Below are 23,807 nucleotides of genomic sequence, written 5' to 3'. Positions count from 1 at the left end.
TTTCCAAGACAGTACTGATACGCACTACTACACAGCCCTCCTCATGAAGAACAGTATTTTCAGAATTAAGGTTAAGAATGCATCCTACAGCTTTTAGTTCCCAAAGTTCCATTTGTTCCAAGCTTCATGAGATCTGAGAGCCATCAGGAGCTGTATCTTTAACTTTTAGACCTGTGGCCTAGCGAGGTGTTTAATAAATGGTACTTAATGAATGTTGACGAGATGAATGAATGTATACACACGTCCGTAAGCCCACACCACAGGGAGACCAAGGCTCAGACAACTCTAAGAGTCAAGGAAGTCCAATGCCATCTTTACGATCTGAGATGTCCCCAATACTCCAGTTTTTCTTTTCCCTACTTTTGTACCAGTTTTGATAAGAACAGTTTCAGCCTAATGAGGTCAGATGGTCCATCTCCTCACCACACCACTTCCTTCTTAAAGTGGCCAAAGCAGCTCTTCTGATCGTACCACAAAACACAAAATTACTTATAACAAAATCATAACTGTGGGAGGTATTCATCGATAAAATGTAGCCATGTAGATCCTATGATACATGTTACCAGAAAATTTGGGGGCAGTTTTTCAAGGCTGATAAGCCCATTATGGGAAAGGACCTGGCTGGGAAAAGTGGTGGGTGAGAGAGCACTGCAGGGAGGTCAGAGTTCAACCTGGGCCAACACACAGGACAGCACCTAGGTCACTTCTCTGCGCTTCAGTTTCCTCATCCTCAAATGAAAAGGTGGTGCTGAGTGATCTCCAGTGGTCCTCCTAACTCTGACACAGCCTGCATCTCTATATTTCTCTTCATATTATGGCTTACACAATCACTGTGGAAACACTTAAGGGCCGAGCAGTGAAGTCTACATATTTACTTTGAAGGATAAGAAAAGAATTAATTTTAAACCATTGTAAAATGTCAGGATTTAGGGTTTTGTTTTGTTCTGATTGGTATTAAATACAAATATTCCCCTGTATTTGCTGCTTCAGTTTTCATATAACATCAATTTTCCAAAGCAATATGGACTTGCATTATATTATTCTTTAAAATGTTGTATGAAGCCAGGTTGGGTAACATTTTTGTTTTGAGGCACAGGACTTGAATTACCAAGTGACACAGTTCAGTTTATAATATAAATAGGTTTTCCAGGAACCTGTTTTACATTAGAGACTGCTACAAAACTAAGATAAAATTGTTGTGAGACCACCAAATAGGCTTGAAACGAAGTTGACCCAACCTATTCACCTGTCTTGGAAATTAGCAAGCATTGCTACAGTTAGCTTGATGCCCACTAACCACCTGAGTCATGGTAATTAAAAAAGACTGGCTTGATTAGGTCCAGGTCCTTGTGCTACATGGACCCTTCACCCAATGAAAGCATTAGAAATTAACTTTATGACACCACAATGAGAACCAACAATACAGAAATCATAAAAATATACCATAAATCAAAATCATTATCTATTAAATTAGTTTTGAGCTGAGCTTTGGTTATTGAAATAATTTAAAGGAACTATAAATATGCAATCCACACTACACCTGCTTATAATCATAAAGAGAGTTTTAAAAATCCATTTTCAACATGAAGAGATTGTTTGTGCCTTATCCCCAAACAATAATACCCAAACACTGAAGCAAAAAGTCAGCTATCTATTTACCTACTGGTGACCAACAACAGAACTTTAGTGCTTCAGGAGTCAGGTCATTTTCACCTTATTTTACAAAGCTAAACCAAGATTTCTGTTATCAGAAGGAGCGATCTGCTGCTAGGCTCTGCCCAAACGTCAAGCACCTGCTTTCTCTGGTCTGGAGGCAGATGGTACATCATAAAATAAAAGTCATGGGGAAAATGCACAGAAAGATATTCCCTTTAAAACCCTTTAGGAGGTTCTTTTTTCCTAAAATCTAATGCTATAAATATACATGTTTATGTTAATATCTTAGCTTAGAATTTGGGAACTGATTCAGGGGCATTAAAAAAGTTTCCTTAGCCTGATTCATATTCATGTGTTCACATATTTCCATAGAATGGGGAAACAGCCTTTACTTTAGCTGATTAGCACCTAAGGCAGGCCAGAACAGGAATTTTGGAATCCTAACAAATACCCTGAGCGAAAGCAGCTGCCATCCTTATCCTTCAATATTACTGCTAACTGTACCTCCATTGAGTTCTCTTATAGTAACTAAGACACCGCTTAATAGGTGTTTGAATCAGCTCAGGCTGCTATAACAAAATAGCACAGATGGAGTAGCTGAAACAACAGGAGTTTACTTCTTACAGTTCTGGAGGCTGGTGAGTCCAAGATCAAGGTGCCAGCCAGTTTGGTTCCCCCATGAGCCTCCTCTTCCTGGCTGGCAGACAGCGCCTTCTCACTATGTCCTCAGGTGGTAGAGAGAGAGCAACCTCTCATCTCTCTTCTTCTTCTCATAAGAACATTGATCCCAACATGGAGGTCCCACCTCATGATCTCATCTGAACTAATTTCCTCCCAAAGGCCCCGCCTCCAAATAGCATCACAGGGGCTTAGGGCTTCAGCGTATGAATTTTGGAGGGACACAAACATTCAGACCATAACAATGGAATAACCTCATTTATATTTGTGGGATTTGTATAGATGAGCTAGGCTGTAATAAATTGGCCTCATAATATGCTTTTCCACAATAATTATGTAGGGCAGTGTTTCTCAAACTTTAGGTGCATAGGAATCCCCTGAAGCTTGTTAAACACAGATCTCTTGGCCCAACCCCCAGGGATTCTGATTTAGTAGGCCTGTGCGGGGGACCTAAGGATTTGCATTTGTAACAAGCTCCCAGGTGAGGCTCACGCTATCTGTTTGAGAACCACTGATGCAGGGGTTCCCTTTGGAATGTTAATATCAGTTATGATCCTTTGGGCCTGTATTGGCTTCTCAGTAATACCTGTTTTATGCTGAACATATTTGAAATGTGTCAGTTTGCTTATACGCAGATGTTGCAGTTACATACAAAGATGCTCTCAGTAAGCAGATGGATAGATCTGCTGGGGCGAGGCTGCTTCGTGCTGTGAGCACCCAGGGAGAGTCAATTAATGCAGTATGTCTATGTCTCATTAGCTAATTGTGACTTCACAAGTCACCGAGATTTACAAGTGTCTGCTGACATCTTATCCTTACTGATTTTTAATCTTAGAATTTAGATCTGGTCTTTAAGGTTGCTGGATTCTGCTATCTTACATCTACAAGCACGTGGCAATTGTTCGAACTAATATCAAATTTTGACAAATTTTAATATGAAGCATTTGAGCAATGCTTACTATATATGTTCAACTCATTTGTCCTATAATCATACTTGGCTAAATTTTAAAGCATGGCTCTGTCATGAAACAGCATAATTTTAAGATTTACTTCAAGTACACTTTGGAATGTAAACATACCTTATTTAGCTTTATAAAATATCCCAGTCCCGCTTCCAGGGGATTTGTATCACAGTTCATCTAAAAGGGAAAACACACATTTTAAATCTTAGATGAGTGCAAATTGTTTAATAACATCACTTTCATATATACTTTTTAGGAAGAGAACACTTTTTCACTATGAATATAGATTCTGAAAAAGGAAAATTGTGGACTGGCCTCAAAGTAATTTTTTAAATCTAAATTCAAATGTAGCCTTTCAGCAAATACTGTTATTTCAATAGCAAATTAGAAACTAAAATTCACAGTTTGTTTCCAAGGCTCTCTTTGTATAATAAACATCTGAGGGATACCACAACAATGATGTCTTCCCAGAAACAAGACTTTCAGAAGCTTTTATCTAACAATTTTACATAATAGGTTTTGAAAAGGTAGTAAGTAATTTACTTATCTTACAATCATCCAGAAATTGGATAAGTAGAGGAAAAAGCAGGTGATAGGAAAATGGCTTCTACAGAGTCAGGAGAGGAAAAGGAAAAAAAAAATAGAGATTGAATCTCAATCTTTTCAAATTGGTTGAGTTATTACAACATAGTTCAAGGGGAACTAAAGCCACTATTTGAGACTGGACCTGATTTTTGTTTGCTTGTTTATTTTGTTGTCGTTGGTCTCTTTTGCTCCAGGAGAACTGGTCTAAACCTCATAAAAAGTTGCCAAACTAAAAAAAAAGACAACACAGCCCTCGTATGAACTGCATGAGTAATATAAACTTGTTTTACATAACATAAAATTTCGGCCTCATATTTCCTAATCATTTGAGCACCTCTAAAATTTTTACCTGCTCAAAGTTTCAGAATTCCAGGAAAAAAATGAAAACAAAGCCCAGATGCTTGATTGATGTATTAACACTAGAGGGCGTGCTGGCACTGCTGGGAAATCGGAGGGACGGGGGATGGAGAAAACCATTTCAGAGAAGGGGTCCAAGGGAAAAGGCAGGGAGGCGCAGAAACGGCCTGACAGCAAAGGCTGCCTTCAGCTGCTTCATCCCTTGTGGCGTGTGGAGGCAGAGCGTCCTCTACTTTTCTCCCTGCAGCAGCCTCCGCTAAGAAACCCACCCACACCCGGCTTGTAGGCTGAGAATCCTTATAACACAGCACCTCTCCTGCAAAAACAGTGACTTGCCCCAGGGCCCTTGTTCTTTCAGGGGCTCTAGGAGGCTGCCCTCTCCACCTCAAAGCCCCACTTGCTTCTGCCCCTGGTCTAGCTGTCCAAGGGACGCTGCCTGCACTTTCAAACCCACTCTGCCCTCAAATTTATTGTTATATTCCTAGGCACTTTGTAGACTATCTAATCTCGACAATAACTCTGGAGGAGAAAGATTGGCCCTATCTTATAGAGAAGTAAACAGACTCTAGAGGGTTAAGGCCACACAGTTAGTATGTGGTGGAGGATACATCTGAACCCAAGAGACCCTACCCTGAAGTAAGTACATCTTTTACCACTGTCCCTTATCTCACCTCCCAGGCCTAAAACCTTAACGTCTTCCAAGGAAACTAGCAAATCTGAAAAAATTAAGGGGTCGAAAAATAGCCTGCCATATTGGAGATAAACAGAGAACAGAGTAATCTGGACCAAGTTGTTTATTATTTCTTAGTGTGATTGTGTTTTGAACAGGGATTGTGTGTAGAACTGCCAAACCCTTTGCCAAGAATCACCAATAATACCTCCTTCAGGGAGAGTTGAGAAGGTAGATGAGATCATGCCTATGAAAATGGTGTGTAACTACACAAATAGAAACCCTGAGTTCCCACTATTAATGGTGGGAATGGGCTGGACCAACGCATCCCAGACCACCAACCCCGCCCCCCTCAGAAAGACCCCTTTGGTTGCTACTTCCCCAAAAGGTGCGGGATAAGAAAGGACTGAGGATGGGCAATGTGACAGAGGAGAAGGAAGAATCTGAAAGGTAGTCCTCAAGTCCCGTGGGGTAGGCAGGCTCCCTTGGGATAGCCACAGCTCCCCACACAGTCAGAGACAGATGTCCGGGCTTCCCTGGTGGCGCAGTGGCTGAGAGTCCGCCTGCCGATGCAGGGGACACGGGTTCATGCCCTGGTCCGGGAGGATCCCACATGGCCGCGGAGCGGCTGGGCCCGTGAGCCACGGCCGCTGAGCCTGCGCGTCCGGAGCCTGTTCTCCGCAACGGAGAGGCCACGGCAGTGAGAGGCCCGCGTACCGCAAAAAAAAAAAAAAAAAAAAAAAAAAAAAAAAAAACAGAGACAGATGTCCAGGGCTCTCTGCTAAGCAGGAGGAATTAGGGCAGAATAAACATTATGTCACAATTCCACTGAATTTGCAGCTGGGAAATTGAGGAGAAAAACCTCTTTCCCTAATTAAATAAAACTTCGGGGAAATTCTCAGGTGGTCCAGTGGTTAGGGCTCTGCGCTTCCACTGCAGGGGGCATGGGTTTGGTCCCTGGTCTGGGGAACTATGATCTCGCATGCTGCACGGCATGGCCAAAACAAAAAAAAATTTTTTTTCTTATAATACATACTTTTACAGCCAGAGCCAATGCTAATGCAGTTAAAACTAACCCTTATATAAAAATCAGATACAATACACGTAAAATTTTAATAAAGATGCTAGCATTTCAAACCTCTGACCCCCAGGCTCTGAAAGCTTTCTCCAGTCTTAAGGCATTCATGGCATAGGTTCCAAAATTGTCAATTCCCTCTTCCTGGCCTGCATTCATGATAACGTCATAAAGTGCCGCAGAATCTTCTCGTCTGTGGTACAGCTCCCAACCCAGCTCACCTGAAATACACCCACAAGTGCCCACCAGAGTAAGAATGATGACCATGGAGTCTAATGTGCATTAGCTAAAACACATCAATAAATGGAGAGATTCCATTTATGCAATATAGGCACTGTTGAGTTTTAAAAGACCGGTTCAGAAAAAGGTTGCAACCAAACCCCACTGCAAAGGAGCCTGCCATATCACAGATGCTCTTGTGTCCAGTCCTGTCCCCCACACAGAGGGTAGCATCTAGGACATCTCATGACACACAAAGACTGTGAGGCAGGAGTTACTCTTGCCCCTTGACCTCAGCTTCATAATGTTAAGTCAGGAATTAGCATGGCAGAGTTTATCAAGAAAAGGGGTTCAAGGTTTAGACACCTCAACCCCCAACTCCTTGGCCCCAAATCACAAGGCTTAAAGATAAAGGCAACTGATGACAATTATTCAACTGGTCTTCGCTGTGGGATAGCCATAGTCTCTAATGCCCCCCACTCCCCCCTCCTTCCCCATTTGGTCACTTCATTCACCATTAGAGCCGTGGGCAAAAAACAAAGAAAATGACACCCAACCCAAAGAGCCTGCTTATTTTTTATTCTGCTTATGTTTTATTCTGGTCACCATTTTGCCAAGGTTGGGCAGAGGAAGGATGGTGAAAAGGGACAGCGGAGGCCCAGGGAAGAGCTATGGCCTTTATACTGTGTGTTCGTCTCATTCCTCATGTCAAGGGCTGATGGTGAGGTGCTTCTCCAGGACAAACACCAGAACGTTAGCAACACGTAATTGAGTGAATGCCTGGGCACCCAGTATGTCTTCTGTGAAGGGACAGGGAATCTACAGAGAGTTACAAGTGAGCCCAGAGCACCAATGGGGAGCATTTATTCATCCCTGTTTCCAAATATCTACTATGTGCAATGTTAGCTGCATAGCAAGTCTTCCCTAATGCACTTAGAGTCAGAAAGAAAGATGATCAGTGGTAATGCTTTAAGAGCGGTGCCTGATACATTCACGATGTTCTCTATGGGAGACTCTATCAATGGGAGACCATTTTGAATGTTCCCAAACAGAAACAGCTGGCCTGAATATTCTGTCAACCCTTCCAACTATTCCAACAGCCATCTTCTTCCCACTTTCTTAACTACCTTTCCAAATGGTAGGCAGCTAGCTATGAGCCTGGAACAACAATTGGAAATCTGTGAAAGGACTCTCTCAGACGAGGAGTGAATAAACAAAATTGTCAGAAGAGTCAGGCAGGAGAAATCTTTCTCCAAAGTTAAAATGACCAAAGTGAATGTGTGTGTGTGTGTGTGTGTGTGCACATATTTCTGGTAACTGCTTTAAAATTTTAGAGCCTTATTCTAGGTTGTTTTCCAATTCTCACCAGTATAAGATATCCTGATAGCAGTGACAGGAATGTTGGAAACCTTTAAAGACTTGGCCTGAAGAAACTTGAAAACATCATCACTAAGATCTTCAGAGGTCAGTTTCTGAAGGACCTTTCTTGCATGTGGCCCTGCGACGCCAAGGACCCCAAGCTCATCGGTTATGTTTTTAATTTCAACATCATATCCACCTTTGACAGCCTCTTCTTCAATCCATCTGCATTTGAGATTCATAAACATCGTGTTAAATCCTGCTTGAATAATGCATGTTGGTAACAGATTATTTCTCGGAAGAAATGCTCTGTGTCTAGAATTGCCAGAAAGTCCCTAGAATGTCATTTCACATAGATCACCTAATTTTTAAAGTTGAGGAAACTGAGTCCCAGAGATGTTAAATGATCCTCTTTAAACTACCCACTTAAATGTGTGGGCAATTTTTCACAGTACGGAAGGACCCTTCCGTTTAAACAAGATCTGCCACACGATTCTTTTAAATAGCGACAGCCCTATTGCATTTAAACTGATGATTCAATCTTGGGAAAATTTTCTCTAATACCTGTACACAGGAGGCATGCTTGTGTTGCTAAAGGTTAATAATGCACCTGCCACCAGACACATACTTGCTTTGACAATGACAAGGAAAAGATTAAAACTCTAAAGACTAGTTTCAATTTCTGAGTCTTGATGAGTTATTGGAACCCAGTGATAGGGCTCATTTATAATTTTTTGAGCACTCCCTGGAGCTACACAAGTCTATCAGAAAATGACCATCTGGATTGACACAAAGCTAAGCTACTAAGATGGCTCCCAATGCACCTTGGATTGGAGGCTATAATTTGCATCATTTTACAACTAGAGTGAGAATCTGTCAGAGTAAGATGTTTATTAAACAACAATATTCCAAGTATTTTTTTTTATTTTTTTTTTATTTTTTTTTTTTTGCGGTACACGGGCCTCTCACTGTTGTGGCCCCTCCCGTTGCGGAGCACAGGCTCCGGACGCGCAGGCTCAGCGGCCATGGCTCACGGGCCCAGCCGCTCCGCGGCACGTGGGATCCTCCCGGACCGGGGCACGAACCCGTGTCCCCTGCATCGGCAGGCGGACTCTCAACCACTGCGCCACCAGGGAAGCCCCCAAGTATTTTTGAAATACTGAAGATTAGAGAGTTTAGAGTAGACTAAATAATAGACTAAAGCTTCGTGTGAAGGATTGACTTGGCAGGTCAATGATTTAGATGCAGCTTTGTGGCACAAAGCGTGAAAAAGGAAGAAGAAAAACCAGGGAGGCAGTTCACTAAAGTGGACCAAACGTGGGCATCAGAATCAACAAGGCTGGCTTGAGCAGGTTACTTTAACCCAAACTTCACTTTCCTCACCTGAAATTGGGAATAATACATACCTTGCAGATATAGCTATTAAAAGAATTTATTGAGATAATGTGTAATAATGGTTTTGACATATTGGTGATGCCTAACAAAAGGGAGTTAATATTATTAAAACCAGTAAACCCCATGGATGGACTACCTTTGGGAGGGGGATGGTCATAGGGGCCCTTCAAATAATTTCCTCTAAGAGACATGAAGTTTATTTAAAACAATAAGATTTTAAGAATTATAGTTGTACTTTCAATTACTGGTAAACAAACAAACAAACAAACAAAACCTCGGTGCGAGATTGGGTCAATATACAATCCATGTAAAATTTTCTTACTAGGTGTACACTTACCTAAGATCATGAAGTTCTGATCCAGAACCAGTTATTAACAGAAACTCCCCAGGAGACAGGTGAGAAACTGTCAACTCAGCATATACTTGACCTTTTGGTGTTAACATGTGACTTATATTTGTAAAACCCACCTACACAAAAGAATTTTAAATTACCTCAGGATGAAATGAAAATCTTATGTGTCCTTTTAACACCACATGGAAATAAAAATGTGGTTGTCAAAAATGAAAAACATCTGAATGCTATCATTTCTATCAATTGTGTGAACTATCTGTAAACCTAAACCCATTAATTTTGAAGTTTTCAGTTTAAATGACCATTATAATTACTTGTCATAAAAACTACACTTCAGCCAATTTGGGGGTTCCCATTTACACAACTAAACAAAGTCATAAGGTCCTTAGATGATAATTCATTTAACAAAAATTTAAATTTGAAAATTAGCTAGAATACCCTTGGTTAGTTGAAGGGTTCTGGTGTTCATACAGAAATCATTAGGTGAATTGAAATAACATATTGGTTTTTTTGAAAACAAGAGGTAGAGAATTAAGTAGGCCAGAATCCTGGACCTTGTACCGCTATAAGGTTATTTACCTTGGGAATGACATTTGCAAAGAGATGGTCCAACAATCTAATGGAGTCTTGACCTTTGATGTTAAACTTGCCAAATGGTGACAGGTCAATCACCCCTACTCTTTGCATAACCTGTTTATACTCAGAGCCCACAGGATCAAACCAGTTTGTGCGGCGAAAACTTGGCCTGAAACACAATGTTTGTCATAAAACAAGAGTTATTCATTTTCAAAAAATTACAGAATAAGGATATTTTAATACACCCTCTTTGCCTAGAAAATTTCATTTGGGGGAAAAGTGCCACCTGTTCTACAAATCATACATACATATTGGAATCTACTTGATTTTTTAAGTTACTCATCTATCCCTTGACCCATTTCATAGTGAATGAAGTATTAATTAAGTAGAAAATAAGATAGGCCATGTGGGTTCTCAGATCTGGAAAAGAGCTTAGAAGTTAACCAATCCGTAGTTTTCAACCTTGGTTACATATTAGAATCACCGGCGGGGGGAAGCATTTTAAAAATACTAATTTGGGGGGCATAATTAAACCAGAATATATGATGGGTAGAGCTATCTTGTTTGTTGTTTCTCAAACATTTATGCAAATACATCACTTGTACTTGTTAAGATCCCAATTCTGATGCAGCAGGTCTGCGGAGGGGCCCTAAATTCTGCACTCGAACAGGCTTCATGCTGGTCCACCTGGAGTAAGCAAGGATCTGGTCCAACATTTTCATTTTTTAGAGAAAAGGCACAAAGTGACTTCCAAGGTCTTTGCATTAGTTAATGACAGAGCTGGGCCTGGAACAAAGGTCTCCTAACTCATGCAGGGTCGTTTCTAGTTTACAGAGTGGACTATTAATGTGGTATTTTAACTTCAGAGCAGGATGCTAAGTCTGCAAAATGAGTCTTCAGTGGTTTAATTATTAAAATAGTAGAAGAAATAGGCCAGGTCCAAACAGCACAAGGTGAAGAATAGATCTGGCATTTATCTGAGTCGTTTAGGAAAAACCAAACCGGTATTTTGCCCCCAGGTAATCTCCACTGGCTGACTACAGAGTCCAAATTCATTAATCAGCAACTGGCCCTCTACTATACTTCGGACCTTTTAGATCTGATCTTAAAGTAGACACTAAAACCTGTTTAAATTTACAATAGCCCGGAGATGGAAACAACCTAAGCGCCCATCACCGGATGAATGGATAAAGAAGATGTGGCACATATATACAATGGAATATTACTCAGCCTTAAAAAGAAACGAAATTGAGCTATTTGTAATGAGATGGATAGACCTAGAGTCTGTCATACAGAGTGAAGTAAGTCAGAAAGAAAAAGACAAATACCGTATGCTAACACATATATATGGAATTTAAGGAAAAAAAAATGTCATGAAGAACCTAGGGGTAAGACAGGAATAAAGACGCAGACCTACTGGAGAACGGACTTGAGGATGTGGGGAGGGGGAGGGGTGAGCTTTGACGGGGCGAGGGAGAGTCATGGACATGTACACACTAACAAACGTAGTAAGGTAGATAGCTGGTGGGAGGCGGCCGCGTGGCACAGGTATATTAGCTCGGTGCTTTGTGACAGCCTGGAGGGGTGGGATGGGGAGGGTGGGAGGGAGGGAGACGCAGGAGGGAGGACATGTGGGGCCATGTGTGTATGTGTAACTGATTCACTTTGTTGTGGAGCAGAAGCTAACGCACCATTGTGGAGCAATTGTACCCTAGTAAAGATGTTAAAAAAAAAAAAAAAAACCTGTTTAAATAAGCAAAATGACAGGTCAAAAATAAAAGAGAGAGAGAACTGGACTTCCTGGTGGTGCAGTGGTTAAGAACCCATCTGCCAATGCAGGGGACATGGGTTCCACTCCCTGGTCTGGGAAGGGGTTCCAATCCCTGGTCTGGGAAGATCCCACATGCCGCGGAGCAACCAAGCCCGTGCGCCACAACTACTGAGCCTGCACTCTAGAGCTCGCATGCCACAACTACTGAAGCTTGCGTGTGTAGAGCCTGTGCTCCGCAACAAGAGAAGCCACCGCAATGAGAAGCCCACACACTGCAACAAAGAGTAGCCCCCACTCGCCGCAACCAGAGAAAAGCCCATGCGCAGCAATGAAGACCCAACACAGCTGAGAAAGAAAAAGGAGAACTTAACGTGAAAAAGAAACTTTCTTTTCTCTTGGTTTATGGATTCTCATGAGAAAAAATATATAATCACTATTAATCCCAAGTACAATAGTATGCAATCCAAGTATAATGGCAACAACTTTAGAGGAATTCAGAGAATTGTTTTAGTGATGTGCTTTACGTTTTAGCTCAAACTAAAATAGTAAGTAAATGACCTTTTCCCCTAATTTACTAGCAGTGCATATAACTTGCATGATTCAATGCACACACACTAGAAAGCAGTTGCTTTGAGCTATTCCTTGACAAATAGAAAATCCATATTTCCATACTGTTTCCATACTATGTGACTTGGCCAGGCATCCTAAACCAGGACAAACCTTCAGGAGCCAACTGAAGCCATGTGGGGATTTGGAGAGGGTGGAGAAGGTTCTCTGAGTAACTGGAAAATGTCAAGCAGAGGCTTCACCTGGGCTGGTTGTAGGTCTCGCGAGGCCACATGGGTCCTAGATGTGGACCAATGTCATGTGGGATAAACTAAGGCCTGCACTGCACAAAAAGTGATTTTCGTGGGAAAAGGCTCAATGCTCTTTGGAATGGGGTGGAGTGATGGGGTGGGAGGGGGACGTGGCACTTCTCTGGGGTTCCTCCATTCCACCCCCAAATTTCATTCTGCGGTGAGAGTGACAGGCAGGTTAAGTCACTCACTTACCTGTACCCAGTGTCCTGGCCTGGTTGATAGAACCAGTGTGGCTGCTCCCAGCCTGCATGGAACCCCATGGAACACTTGGACTCCAGGGTTTTATAAAGCCCACTGACTCGCTGAGTTGGCCTCCCGGCAAACCGTTCTTCTTTAGGGTAACCAACTGAAAAAGGAAAATTGGTGCTCTGAATAGCATAGAACCAAAACTATAAAATATTTTGAAGGGATTCAGAAAATGGAAAACACAGCACTTAAAGTCTAGAAGCATATATTATATATATTATATATATGTATATATTATATGTATAATATATATGTATGTATTATATATATACATATATATGCATTAAATTTATGTTTTACAAAAACCCAAAGCTGTATTTATATTGATCATCAAAGGGTAAAGTAAAAATAGATTTAAAAATTAAAATCACTTATGCATTCCTCATATTAAAGATATATATTCATATAGATTCCTTTTTGTGTCTTAGAAGTACATGCTTTTTAGACTCCCTAACCATTCCCCCACAATACACAGAATAAAAAGCTTCTAAAGTCAGAAGTGATGTAAGTCAATTCTGAACACACTTCATAGACAACAGTAAATGTGCACTTTACCAATATTGTTGAATCCATATGACTCTCTTGCTTTGGCCTCGGTGTACTGAGTTGTTGTCCACTTGCCATAGCGATTGGGATCCAATTCTATCAGATCAAAAGGAGGTTCTCCGTGCAGGATCCAGTCACTGAGATATTTCCCTACCCCACCAGCATGGATTATGCCATACCTTTCAAATACAGAAATAAATACCCTGTTACTAACACATATTGTTTTCCAACAATGAAACATGTCCATATATTTAACAAGGCCTCAAAGCTACAGTGTTCTGTGCTATTGCTATTCAGAACACACAATCAACATAATCTTTATGTTATCATATTTTTTCCTCAAAAAAAAAAATCTTTAGGCATCCAAATTAAATGTGCCTGACTTGATAGCTAGTTTCTTTCCACAGTTTCAAGAGCTGTGTATCTGCAAAATAGTCTATGACTCTTAGCTAGTAAGGATGCTTTAGGAAAACGGAGGAGAGAAAGCACACAGGCAGATGTGGTTGGTACCTTATCAGCCCTCTTGAGCTATGATTATCCTCACTAATAGGAACTTTGCAGTAGAAATATGTACACTGTAGAGTGGCACACCCATCTCTTCTCAGACTCAGTTTAGTTCAGGTTCCCATAGCAATGACCTCTGCACAAGGATCTTGGGCCATTATTGTAGAAGAAGCATTCAGACAAAGAGGCATTCACCCAAGGACTTGTGGGAAAGAGGAGGAAGAAACAATGGCTCCTGTATTTTGCAATTTGGGTCACTTGGTGGGGAGGGTTGGCTTGTTTTCTATTTCCACATGAGGATGCTTTAAAACCAAGAACATGACTGTGGCAAATAATTTCATACCAGATGGAGGGATCACAGTTTAACGTCGCCCATGGGCAGTCCTACCCATTCATTCTTGTGGATAAAGGAAAGTCTTGATGAAGGACTTTACTGTGGGTTCATTTTTGGTTTAAGTCAAGAGAAGCTTCTGAGCAATTGGATGAGCAGGGAGTCACCGGTAGAGGACCAGGAAAAGGAGCTACATGAGCAGACTTCAAAATGCAAGAAATTCCAGTACCCCAGATGACAGCTACTTGGCCAGCATTGCAGCTTCTAAGAGCATGGGAGGACCTTAGCAAAGACTGGAAATGTTAACTACCTTTTTCTACAACAAGATACCAGTTTTTCTACTTTATAAAAATGAATGCTTATATTTGTTATAAGGATATTCCTCAAGCAGAATAAAACGACAGCAATTTATACTTCTCTGGATAGTTTTAAAAAGAGACATGGCTCATCCAAATCACCCACAAACAATCTCATTAAGTTTCAAGAAAGCAAAAAAAAATTAAATACATGCTTAAAATAATTGTGAAATATATGCTTAAAATGTTTATTCACTTAAAGAGTCCCAATGTACGATATACAACGCTTGCCATTTTTGAGAGCGAGAGATACTGTTTATAAGACTTGAAACTATTTAAAGTTCTTCTGATATTCACTGAGTACTTACCATTTACCAAGCACTGTTTCCTTCTAACATGTACCAGCTGATTTATTCTTTAGCAACTCTATTTTACCAATGAGAAAACCAGCCTGCACTCAGGGGTTAAATAAGGTCACACAGCAATAAAGTACAGATTCAGGATACAAACTCAGTCTTCTGCCCCCAGTACACACTCCCTGTTATTGGACTTTACTGCTTCAATGGTTCTCAATCTTTTTTCAGCCAAGACACACATAACAGAATTTACATCCTTGGCAGACTCCTTGGGCATAGGGAGGGTTGTGCTTCGGTTTCCTGTGGTCTCACTGCTACACCATCATGTTCTTTCCAATAAATGGGGCAGAGTGCTGTTATCTGAGGATAATACTGAATCAAATCTCTTTTTAAAAAGTAAATTTCTACAAACCTCAGCTCTATAATCATTATTAAGTTATATGTAAAATCCCATACAACTGAATGCTATGAAACATCTATTGAGAGCCCCTGGTGTAGTGGTTGAAAGTGTAAAAGCATAGAGTAAGAGAGATCTAGGTAGGATTTTTGTTCTGCCACTACCAGCTGTGTGACCTTGGGCAAGCTGTGTAACCACCCCGAGCTTTAGTCTCCACATGCGCACACTTTATGGTGCTGGTGGAGAATTAATTGACATGGCATTTAAAAGCACATAGTAGGCAAGCAGTACATGGTGGCCATGGGTCCTTGTATAACCAACAACAGAGTATGCCTCTGCCCAATGGATAAGATTTTCACAAGGAGGTAACGTGTGAAGTGGAAGTGAAAGGGAACTTGAAGAGGAAAGAAGAGTGAGGCTCTTTTTCTAGGTCTAGCATTAATCTGTAGAACCTACTTCTTCTACATGGCCCAGCTGCTATGCTGTTTGAGTGTTTGTGTATGCTTTTTTTTTTTTTTTTTGCGGTACGCGGGCCTCTCACTGTCGTGGCCTCTCCCGTTGTGGAGCACAGGCTCCGGACGCACAGGCCCAGCGGCCATGGCTCACGGGCCCAGCCGCTCCGCGGCATGTGGGATCTTCCCGGACCGGGTCACGAACCCGTGTCCCCTGCATCGGCAGGCGGACTCTCAATCACTGCGCCACCAGGGAAGCCCGTGTGTATGCTTTTTTATGATAACTGTGAAACTGTCTCTCCTCTCTTTAAATTTGCTGTTTATAATCTGTTGTAAGCCAGGATAACTAGATTCAATTCAATCCAACTCATTAAACATTTGGGGAGCATTGTGTTAGTCACCTAGAAGCAGAAGAACTTATTAGATTTGGTATAAAAGTGAAACAGCTTTGACTGAGGGTATTCTGTGAGTAAGGTCAATGAGCACTGGCATATATGTAGACAGTCTGCAAATACCTATTCTCTCGACTGGTTGGACTAGAATAACAGACAATGCTGAAACGCTGATCCCTGGGCCCCTCTCCAGACTACTGAATCAGAATCAACAGGAGGGGTGTCTGGGAATCTGTCTGCTTGTTGGTTTTCCAATTCCACACACCTTTCATGGATTCTAGTGATAACTAATAAGAATTTCACAGATAAGATGCAAAGGAGGATGAAACACGTGTAAGTGACTAACCACAAAGTTGAGATTCTGCTTTTTAACAAGCCCTGGTGCTCAGCCAGATATGGAAATCACTGGTCTTCAGAACCATGGGATGAATCACTGATATAAATTGGGAGGGGTAGCCGATGTGAGGATTCCACCATGTTACATAAGAAATATCTTAGCAATCCCAACTTTTAAATAACAAGGGGGCCTTTTGGGGTCAGACCAAATTGGTCAGAGAGAGTGTGGCACTTTGTCTGCCCCGACCTGTTATCTTCCCCATTCACCTCGCAACGTCTACAACCTGGGAATATTACCCAGAGCAATCAAAGCAGGAGTCCAACATCAGCCCCATACAAGTAGATAGAATTTCTAGGTGATAAGTAACTAGTATTCTAAAGAAAGCAACTTCCTAATTTCCTTAGTGACAGGTGTTCTATTAAAATATAAATATCATGAGGCCAGGAATACTGTCTGCTCTTGTTCACAGATAAAGAGCAACGATCTGCAAATATGTGTTGACTAAATCAATAATTCAGTGATTAAGCTAACTGCAGAATCAAAAAGAATAAAATGTTTAAGAATAAATTTAGCAAAAGAAGTACAAAACTTACACTCTGATAACTATAAATCATTATTGAGAGAAATTTTAATTAAAAGTCCTAAACAAATGGAAAGACATCCTTTGTTCCTGAATTGGAAGACTCAATATTAGGATGACAATACTCCCCAAGTTGATCTACAGATTCAGTGCAATCCCTACCAAAATCCTAGGCGGCTTCTTTGAAAAAATTGACAAGCTGGTCCTAAATTTTACACAAAAATTTAAGAAGCCCAGAATAGCCAAAACAATACTGAAAAAGAACAAAGTTGGAGGATTCACACTTCCCAGTTTCAGAACGTACTGCAAAGCTACAGTAATCAAGACAGCATGGTACTGGCATAAGGATAGACATATAGATCAGTGGAATAAAGCTGAGAGTCTAGGAATAAATCTATACATATATGATGAATTGATTTTGACAAGGATGCTGTGGTACAATAAAAAAAATAAATATTTGGTGTTTGTCCCCAGTTCCTGGCACAGAGCTCCTAAAACCTTTGGAATTTATATTATTTTGTATGCTAACAGATAACTCCATGGAACGGGGGCAGGGGAACTAGATAGCTTCAGAATAGGGGCTGGTCACCATAAGTTCAATCACCAATGGTCAATGATTTAATCAATTGTGCCTGTGTAATGAAACTTTCACAAAAACTCCTAAACAACAGTGTTCAAAGAGCCTTTGGGTTGGTGAACCCATTGATGCACTAGGAAAATGGTGCACCAGAGAGGGCATGGAAGCTCTGCACCAGACCCCTCCCTCCCATACCTTGCTCTATGCATCCCTTCCATTTGGATGTTCCTGAGTTGTATTCTATAGAATAAATAGGTAAAAGTAAGTAGGGTTTTCCTGAGTTCTGTGATTATTCTACTGAATTATCAAACCTGAGGATGGGGTTGCAGGAACCTCCAAATGTGTAGCCATTCAGTCAGAATTACAGGTGATCCCTGGAAGTGAGGACATCTGAAATTGGCATCTGAAGTGAGGACAGTTTTACGGGACTGAGTCCTTAACTAGTGGGGTCTGCACTAACTCTGGGAGTTAGCAGCAGAATTGAATTGAATTGTTGGATAGTCAGTTGGTGTCAGAGAATTGGAGAATTAAATGTCAGAAGTGGTGTCAGAAAAAAGACATCATAGATGCCAACACATTTCAATGAGTAAAGAATAATCTTTCAACAATTGGTGCTGGGACAATTGGCTATCCTCAAATGAATCAAGCTGGGCACTTACCTCATAGCACATACAAAAATTAACTAAGAATTGATTAAAGACCTAAACGTAAGAGTTAAAACTAGGGACTTCCCTGGTGGTCCAGTGGTTAAGACTTCGCCTTCCAATGCAGGGGGTGTGGGTTCAATCCCTGGTCGGGGAGCTGAGATCCCACATGCCTCAAGGCCAAAAAACCAAAACATAAAACTGAAGCATTATTGTAACAGATTCAATAAAGACTTTTAAAAAAATGATCCACATCAAAAATATATATATTTAAAAGAAAAGAGTTAAAACTATAAAACTCTCAGAAGAAAACACAGGTATAAATCTTCATTAACTTGGATTAAACAATGGTTCCTTATATATGATACCAAAACTACATTCAAAAGAAGAAAAAAATTCACATTCTGGACTTCATCAAAATTAAAAACTTTTGTGCTTCAATGGCTATGATCAAGAAAATGAAAAACCCACAGAATGGGAAAAAATCGCAAATCATGTATGGGATAAGGGTCTTGTATCTAGAATATATAAAGAACTCCTACAACTTAACAATAAAAAGACAAATAATCCAGTTTCTTAAACGGGCAAAGTATACAAACAGACTTTTCTCCAAAGAAGACATATAAGTGATGTACAAGAGAAACACTCCCACATGAACATGCCTACATATGGACTCTATAGGGGATTTCCTAAGCCCTCAGTTACATTATACCTTCCAGCTTCCTATCTTCATCAGGTTTTCTCCCTCTGGATGTCCCAAAGACCTAAACTTAACACTGTCAAAAATGGAACTCATTATTTTTCCAATTATTTCTTCCTTTGCCCCCAGCGTCCAACCAGGAGTCAAGTAAGAAAGGTTGCCATCATTTGCTATTTTTCTCTCTCCCTTAAGACCTAATGCAATCAATCACCAAATCTAAATAATTTTGTTTCCTATCTCTCAGTGCCCACTGCTGCTTCCTTAGTTCATACCCCAGCCTCTCTACTGTATTGGAAGAAAAGCACCCCAACCAGCCTTGTGCCTCTGATGAGACTTATTGCCTTGTTCTCAGCTGTAGCCCAGTGCCCAGAACTAGACCTGGTACAAAGCTGGCCAATCATCATATATCAGTTGAATAAATGGCCAAATAAAATGGGGAAGAAAAGTAAAATATTAAAAACTGTGATATGATAGTAAGGTAGGCTTGACGTTAATATTCACCAAATTAATGGGACAAATATTAGAGATGAAACATCAAATGGGTAATGGAACCATAAATAGTAAGCAACCAGAGGAATCATAAAGAAACAAAAATCATGTTGAACAAACATGAATTATGGTGAAAACTGCATGAGACATATTACACATTTGATATTTTGATTTATCTTTGTCTCATTGTGTTATGAAAACATCCTTGCAAAAGTGGGGCAAACTGACCTATCTGAACATTCACAACATGAAAGGAAACATAAATAACGGAAACGGCAGGAAATATGCAAAGAGAAACTTGCAGGAAATCATTGCCCTTCTGTGTACAAATCTTTTAAACCTATACAAGTCAAAGTTTTAAGACTAAAATTTTTTATTCCTCACATTTCGTTGGTCATAAAAGGGAGAAGACTCTCTGCCTCTCTCCCATTTTCCATTCTTGGCCTGAGAGAATGGGATAAGACTTCTCTAAACTACATAACTCTATAATAAATGTTGAATTACACAGAGATACTCACCCAAAGCCTATAGCCACCCAGTAGTTTCTGACCCCCTGATGGGGCCCTACCATAGGCAGAATGTCAGGAGAATAGGTGATAGGACCATTGACGATATTGATGATGTCAGCCTTCTTCAAGACTGGAACCATTTCCATGGCAGCCTCGACGTGTTCCATGATTCGGTCTAGATCAGACTCAAAGAGCTCCTTTCCAAACCCTGAAGAGAAATGCCATTGTGGTCAGAATGCCACAGCTGCCCTGACGTGTGCTCCAAAGTGATTTCAATCTCTGAATCAGCTTACATTTAAAGATGGCCCGTTAGGAAGGTACTGTACTTTCTTTTTTAAGTCTAAACTTGATATTTACTATCAACAGATGAGTACTGCTATATTAGTATACTATATTACTGAGAATAATGTTATTTCCTGAAACAATAAATCATGAAAGTTAACCTTTTTAATAGAAAATTTTAATTTATGCCCATTAGCAGTTTCCAGCATTTAGGCCGATCACAATTTTAAAAGACAAACAATAATAATTTGGTTTGTCAAGAGAGGTCTTTTATCCTTCAATTAACCATAGAAGTCTGCTTCATCCTCTCAGGTGAGGGCAAATGGGAGTTTGCAAAGTCATGTCAGGACAGTGGGGATAAATGAAAAACCACTTTAGCATCTAGGATGATGAATTCTAGACACCTTTTAACTCTTAGCGGGGAAGGATGGCATGGAGGCTTCATTCCTCTAGCCCTCTTCTATACACATCCGATGGCCGGAATTCTGTGAAAAGAGTCAGGGTCTTGGAGCACAGTCATCTTCTCAGTCATGAAAGGCACTGGGATTGAAGGCAGGGCTACGAATGAGCTGCTAAAAGAATATCACCACGAATCCCAGGGATGCTCCTGCACAGCAGCCAGCCAGCTCCCTCTTGTCCCTCCTGTGGACTGCATGTCAGGTCAGAGAGGCCTGCAGATCACTAGGGTTACACCAGGGCATGTGGACTCAGGGCCAGCCAACAATCTGGCTCTTCCTCCAGCTGGAATTATTTAAATATTTGTTCAATAAATATTATTAAATATTTGTTCAAATATTTATTTGGAGAAAAGATTGCCAGCATGGGGGAAGAACAGAGAAGTAGACTCCCAGGTGGCAGATTAGCCCTCCCTCTGGGATCAGGAGCTATTCCCCTCAGGCCCGAATGTGCAGAGCCCACCCAGCAAAACCAAAGCCCTCAGTTGGTTGGCCCAACTTCTGTGGAAGGTGGTTTATCATTTGTAGTAATGTGGGCACAGATGTTCTTTGAAGAGTAGGAGGGAGGGATTCATTCCCTAGCCCAAGTAGCTTATCAAAGTATAATTCTAGAAAGCACAATTACCTCCATTTCTTTATATTCCCTATAATATTTGTGTGCCAATGACATTTTGGCTCCTTTTATAGATTAAAACCGGAGATACCTCCTTAGGTGAACCAACCCTTCATCTGGCTCTGCAGAAATGTTTCATGAAAAACAAAAACAGGTCCTTCTCTCCCTTGCAGAACTTGAAAGAGAAACTATGGTACCTCCTGAGTTAGCACTGAGGCCTAAGACTTTTCCACATCCATTTATGCAGCACAGGAGGGCTTCAGTTCGCAGTACCAACTTATCCTGCTCTGCTATAGACTTTGAGGCTTTCATTCTTAACAGGCTGGATGTCCTATCTCTGCTACCTGTTGTGTTTCCAACTGTCAAAGAACAAGAGCAGCTATATCCAAATCTAGAAACTAGACCAAGTAAGCAGGGGAGTAAGGAGAAAAGGGGGATGCAGGAGGTTGGTGTGGGCAGGTAAAAATTACCTGGGGCCTTCCAAAGCAGCGGGGAGCATCTTCTTCATCTTTCCCACCACCAATTCTCTTTCCTTATCCCCTGCTGTGATTGTTCAAAGGGATATGAGAACAGAATTTACCTCGAATTCCTCACTTCCAATGTCCCAGGTATCTGATAGTCTAGTATTATGGTGGCATCTTATTCTATAGCCAGCCCAGAGTTACAAGGAAGATAAAATAGATGTGTCTGCACACACTTCTATTTGCTGAACCCACCTGGAGGAACTCCATTGGTGACCCATGAGTCCTGAACTTTCATTTTCTCTTGACTTTCATATGGACCAAACAAAAGCCCATCCCTTTCCTGTCGGAGGTAATAAGATCCTTCCAGGTCACGGAGCACCGGGAGTTCTCGCTTTAAAGCTTTCACTTCAGGGATGGTCGATGTGACAACATACTGATGCTGAACTGGAATGAGAGGATGTTCTAGTCCAATCATCTTACCTACTTCACGAGCCCAAAACCCTGAAATAAAAAAATCATTTAAAAATGTCACCACATATACAAGCATACCACAGACGACATTGATACAGCAATTTCAATTAAAATAAAATATTTAGAATACTTCAGTGCTCACGGCAAAGTCTAAAGAATGTCCTAACAATGCAAATGAACTTATCTACAGAACAGAAACAGACTCACAGGCATAGAAAACAGACTTGTGGTTGCCAAGGGTGGGGTGGGGGAGGAAAGGATGGGAGTTTGGGATTAGCAGATGCAAATTATATAGAGAGAATGGATAAACAACAAGGTCCTACTGTATAGCACAGGGAACTATATTCAATATCCTGTGATAAACCATAATGGAAAAGAATATGGAAAAGAATGTATAATATATATCTGAATCACTTTGCTGTACGGCAGAAATTAGCACAACGTTGTAAATCAACTATACTTCACTAAACTAAATTAAAAAAAAAAGAATGTCCATAAAAACTTTACATTTTTTGCCATTGCAAAATTGAACAGAAGAGAAGACAATATTTGACACTACCCCAGAGTTTTGAAGAATCTAAGGGAACTCCATTCCTGAAAAACAATTTTGCCCATAGCAAAGGTGCGCAAAAAAGAAAATTATTTGAAGGAAAAAAATAAACAACCCAAATATATAGAATGTACAAATGTTGATAAGAAAGACAGTAATGGACTGACCTTACTTGTAGAGCAGGGACGGTCAGGCAATGGAAGAGGCCCTGGGTCGATGTGATCAACATAATAATCATGCATAATAAAGCGTCATGGACATATACACACTAACAAACGTAGTAAGGTAGATAGCTAGGGGGAAGCAGCCGCAAGGCACAGGGATATTAGCTCGGGGCTTTGGGACAGCCTGGAGGGGTGGGAGGGGGAGAGTGGGAGGGAGGGGGACACAAGAGGGAAGACACATGGGAGCATATGTATATGTATAGCTGATTCACTTTGTTATAAAGCAGAAACTAACACACCATTGTAAAGCAATTATACCCCAATAAAGAAGTTAAAAATAAAATTTAAAAAAAGCCCTACTAGTTAGTCCTCTATCCCCGAGACCCTCCTCTCCCCAAATTGTTGAAGCCTAAAATTCCACAAACACAGAATTGTTCTGTTAACTTAAAATTTGAAAATGTATACACTTTGGGAGAGATAGCCTTTTAAGTTTCTGTTCTTTTAAAAGTTCAGTTTGAATGTTTGGAAGATCCTTTCTTGCAAAGGCAAGAAGACACCTGGTGTCCAGAGCATGGGGGAGGAGGTGCCACAGCAAAGAGGTGAGGGCTCATAGATAAGTGGGAGTTCCCACAACTTATGTTTCTCCCTGCAGTGTGCAAGGGGACTGTCTTCTTGGGGGAAATGAATATTATTTTTTTTTCCTTTGCAAAAGATGGAACCAGATAATTTGTGACTGAAAGACCCTTGATTCTCCCCCTAGGTTGACTCTTCAGGCTACAGATGTGGAGCTAAAGTCCAGAACAATAAAGAGACACGCCCAAGGTCACACTGGGAGAACCTGAAATGGTCACATCTTATTGGTTTTTCTTGCTACAGAAAGACTATTTTAAAAATCCAAGACTCCTTCACTTGTATAAAGGTATTTGAGAATCTAAAA

The 23,807-nt window shown here is 40.8% G+C and overlaps 1 protein-coding gene across 2 annotated transcripts in view; it reads right to left on the bottom strand.

The window, feature by feature from the left end:
- The window catches only part of DMGDH (dimethylglycine dehydrogenase), a 62,271-nt gene that overhangs the window by 18,888 nt on the left and 19,576 nt on the right, over positions 1 to 23,807 (bottom strand). For both annotated transcript variants that reach the window (XM_032629048.1, XM_032629049.1), the window contains exons 6-14: positions 21,938 to 22,186; positions 19,881 to 20,079; positions 13,317 to 13,486; positions 12,708 to 12,861; positions 9,888 to 10,053; positions 9,294 to 9,424; positions 7,569 to 7,786; positions 6,047 to 6,204; positions 3,414 to 3,473 (exon numbers count right to left, since the gene is read on the bottom strand). In XM_032629048.1, coding sequence (XP_032484939.1) covers positions 3,414 to 3,473; positions 6,047 to 6,204; positions 7,569 to 7,786; positions 9,294 to 9,424; positions 9,888 to 10,053; positions 12,708 to 12,861; positions 13,317 to 13,486; positions 19,881 to 20,079; positions 21,938 to 22,186 — 1,505 coding nt within the window. The remainder of the gene's footprint in view (positions 1 to 3,413; positions 3,474 to 6,046; positions 6,205 to 7,568; positions 7,787 to 9,293; positions 9,425 to 9,887; positions 10,054 to 12,707; positions 12,862 to 13,316; positions 13,487 to 19,880; positions 20,080 to 21,937; positions 22,187 to 23,807) is intronic.

Source organism: Phocoena sinus, chromosome 3 (genome assembly GCF_008692025.1).
Source record: "Phocoena sinus isolate mPhoSin1 chromosome 3, mPhoSin1.pri, whole genome shotgun sequence".
NCBI classification, from domain to species: Eukaryota; Metazoa; Chordata; class Mammalia; order Artiodactyla; family Phocoenidae; genus Phocoena; species Phocoena sinus.
Note: the sequence above shows the minus strand (reverse complement) of the source record. Positions and strands in the feature narration are given on the sequence as shown.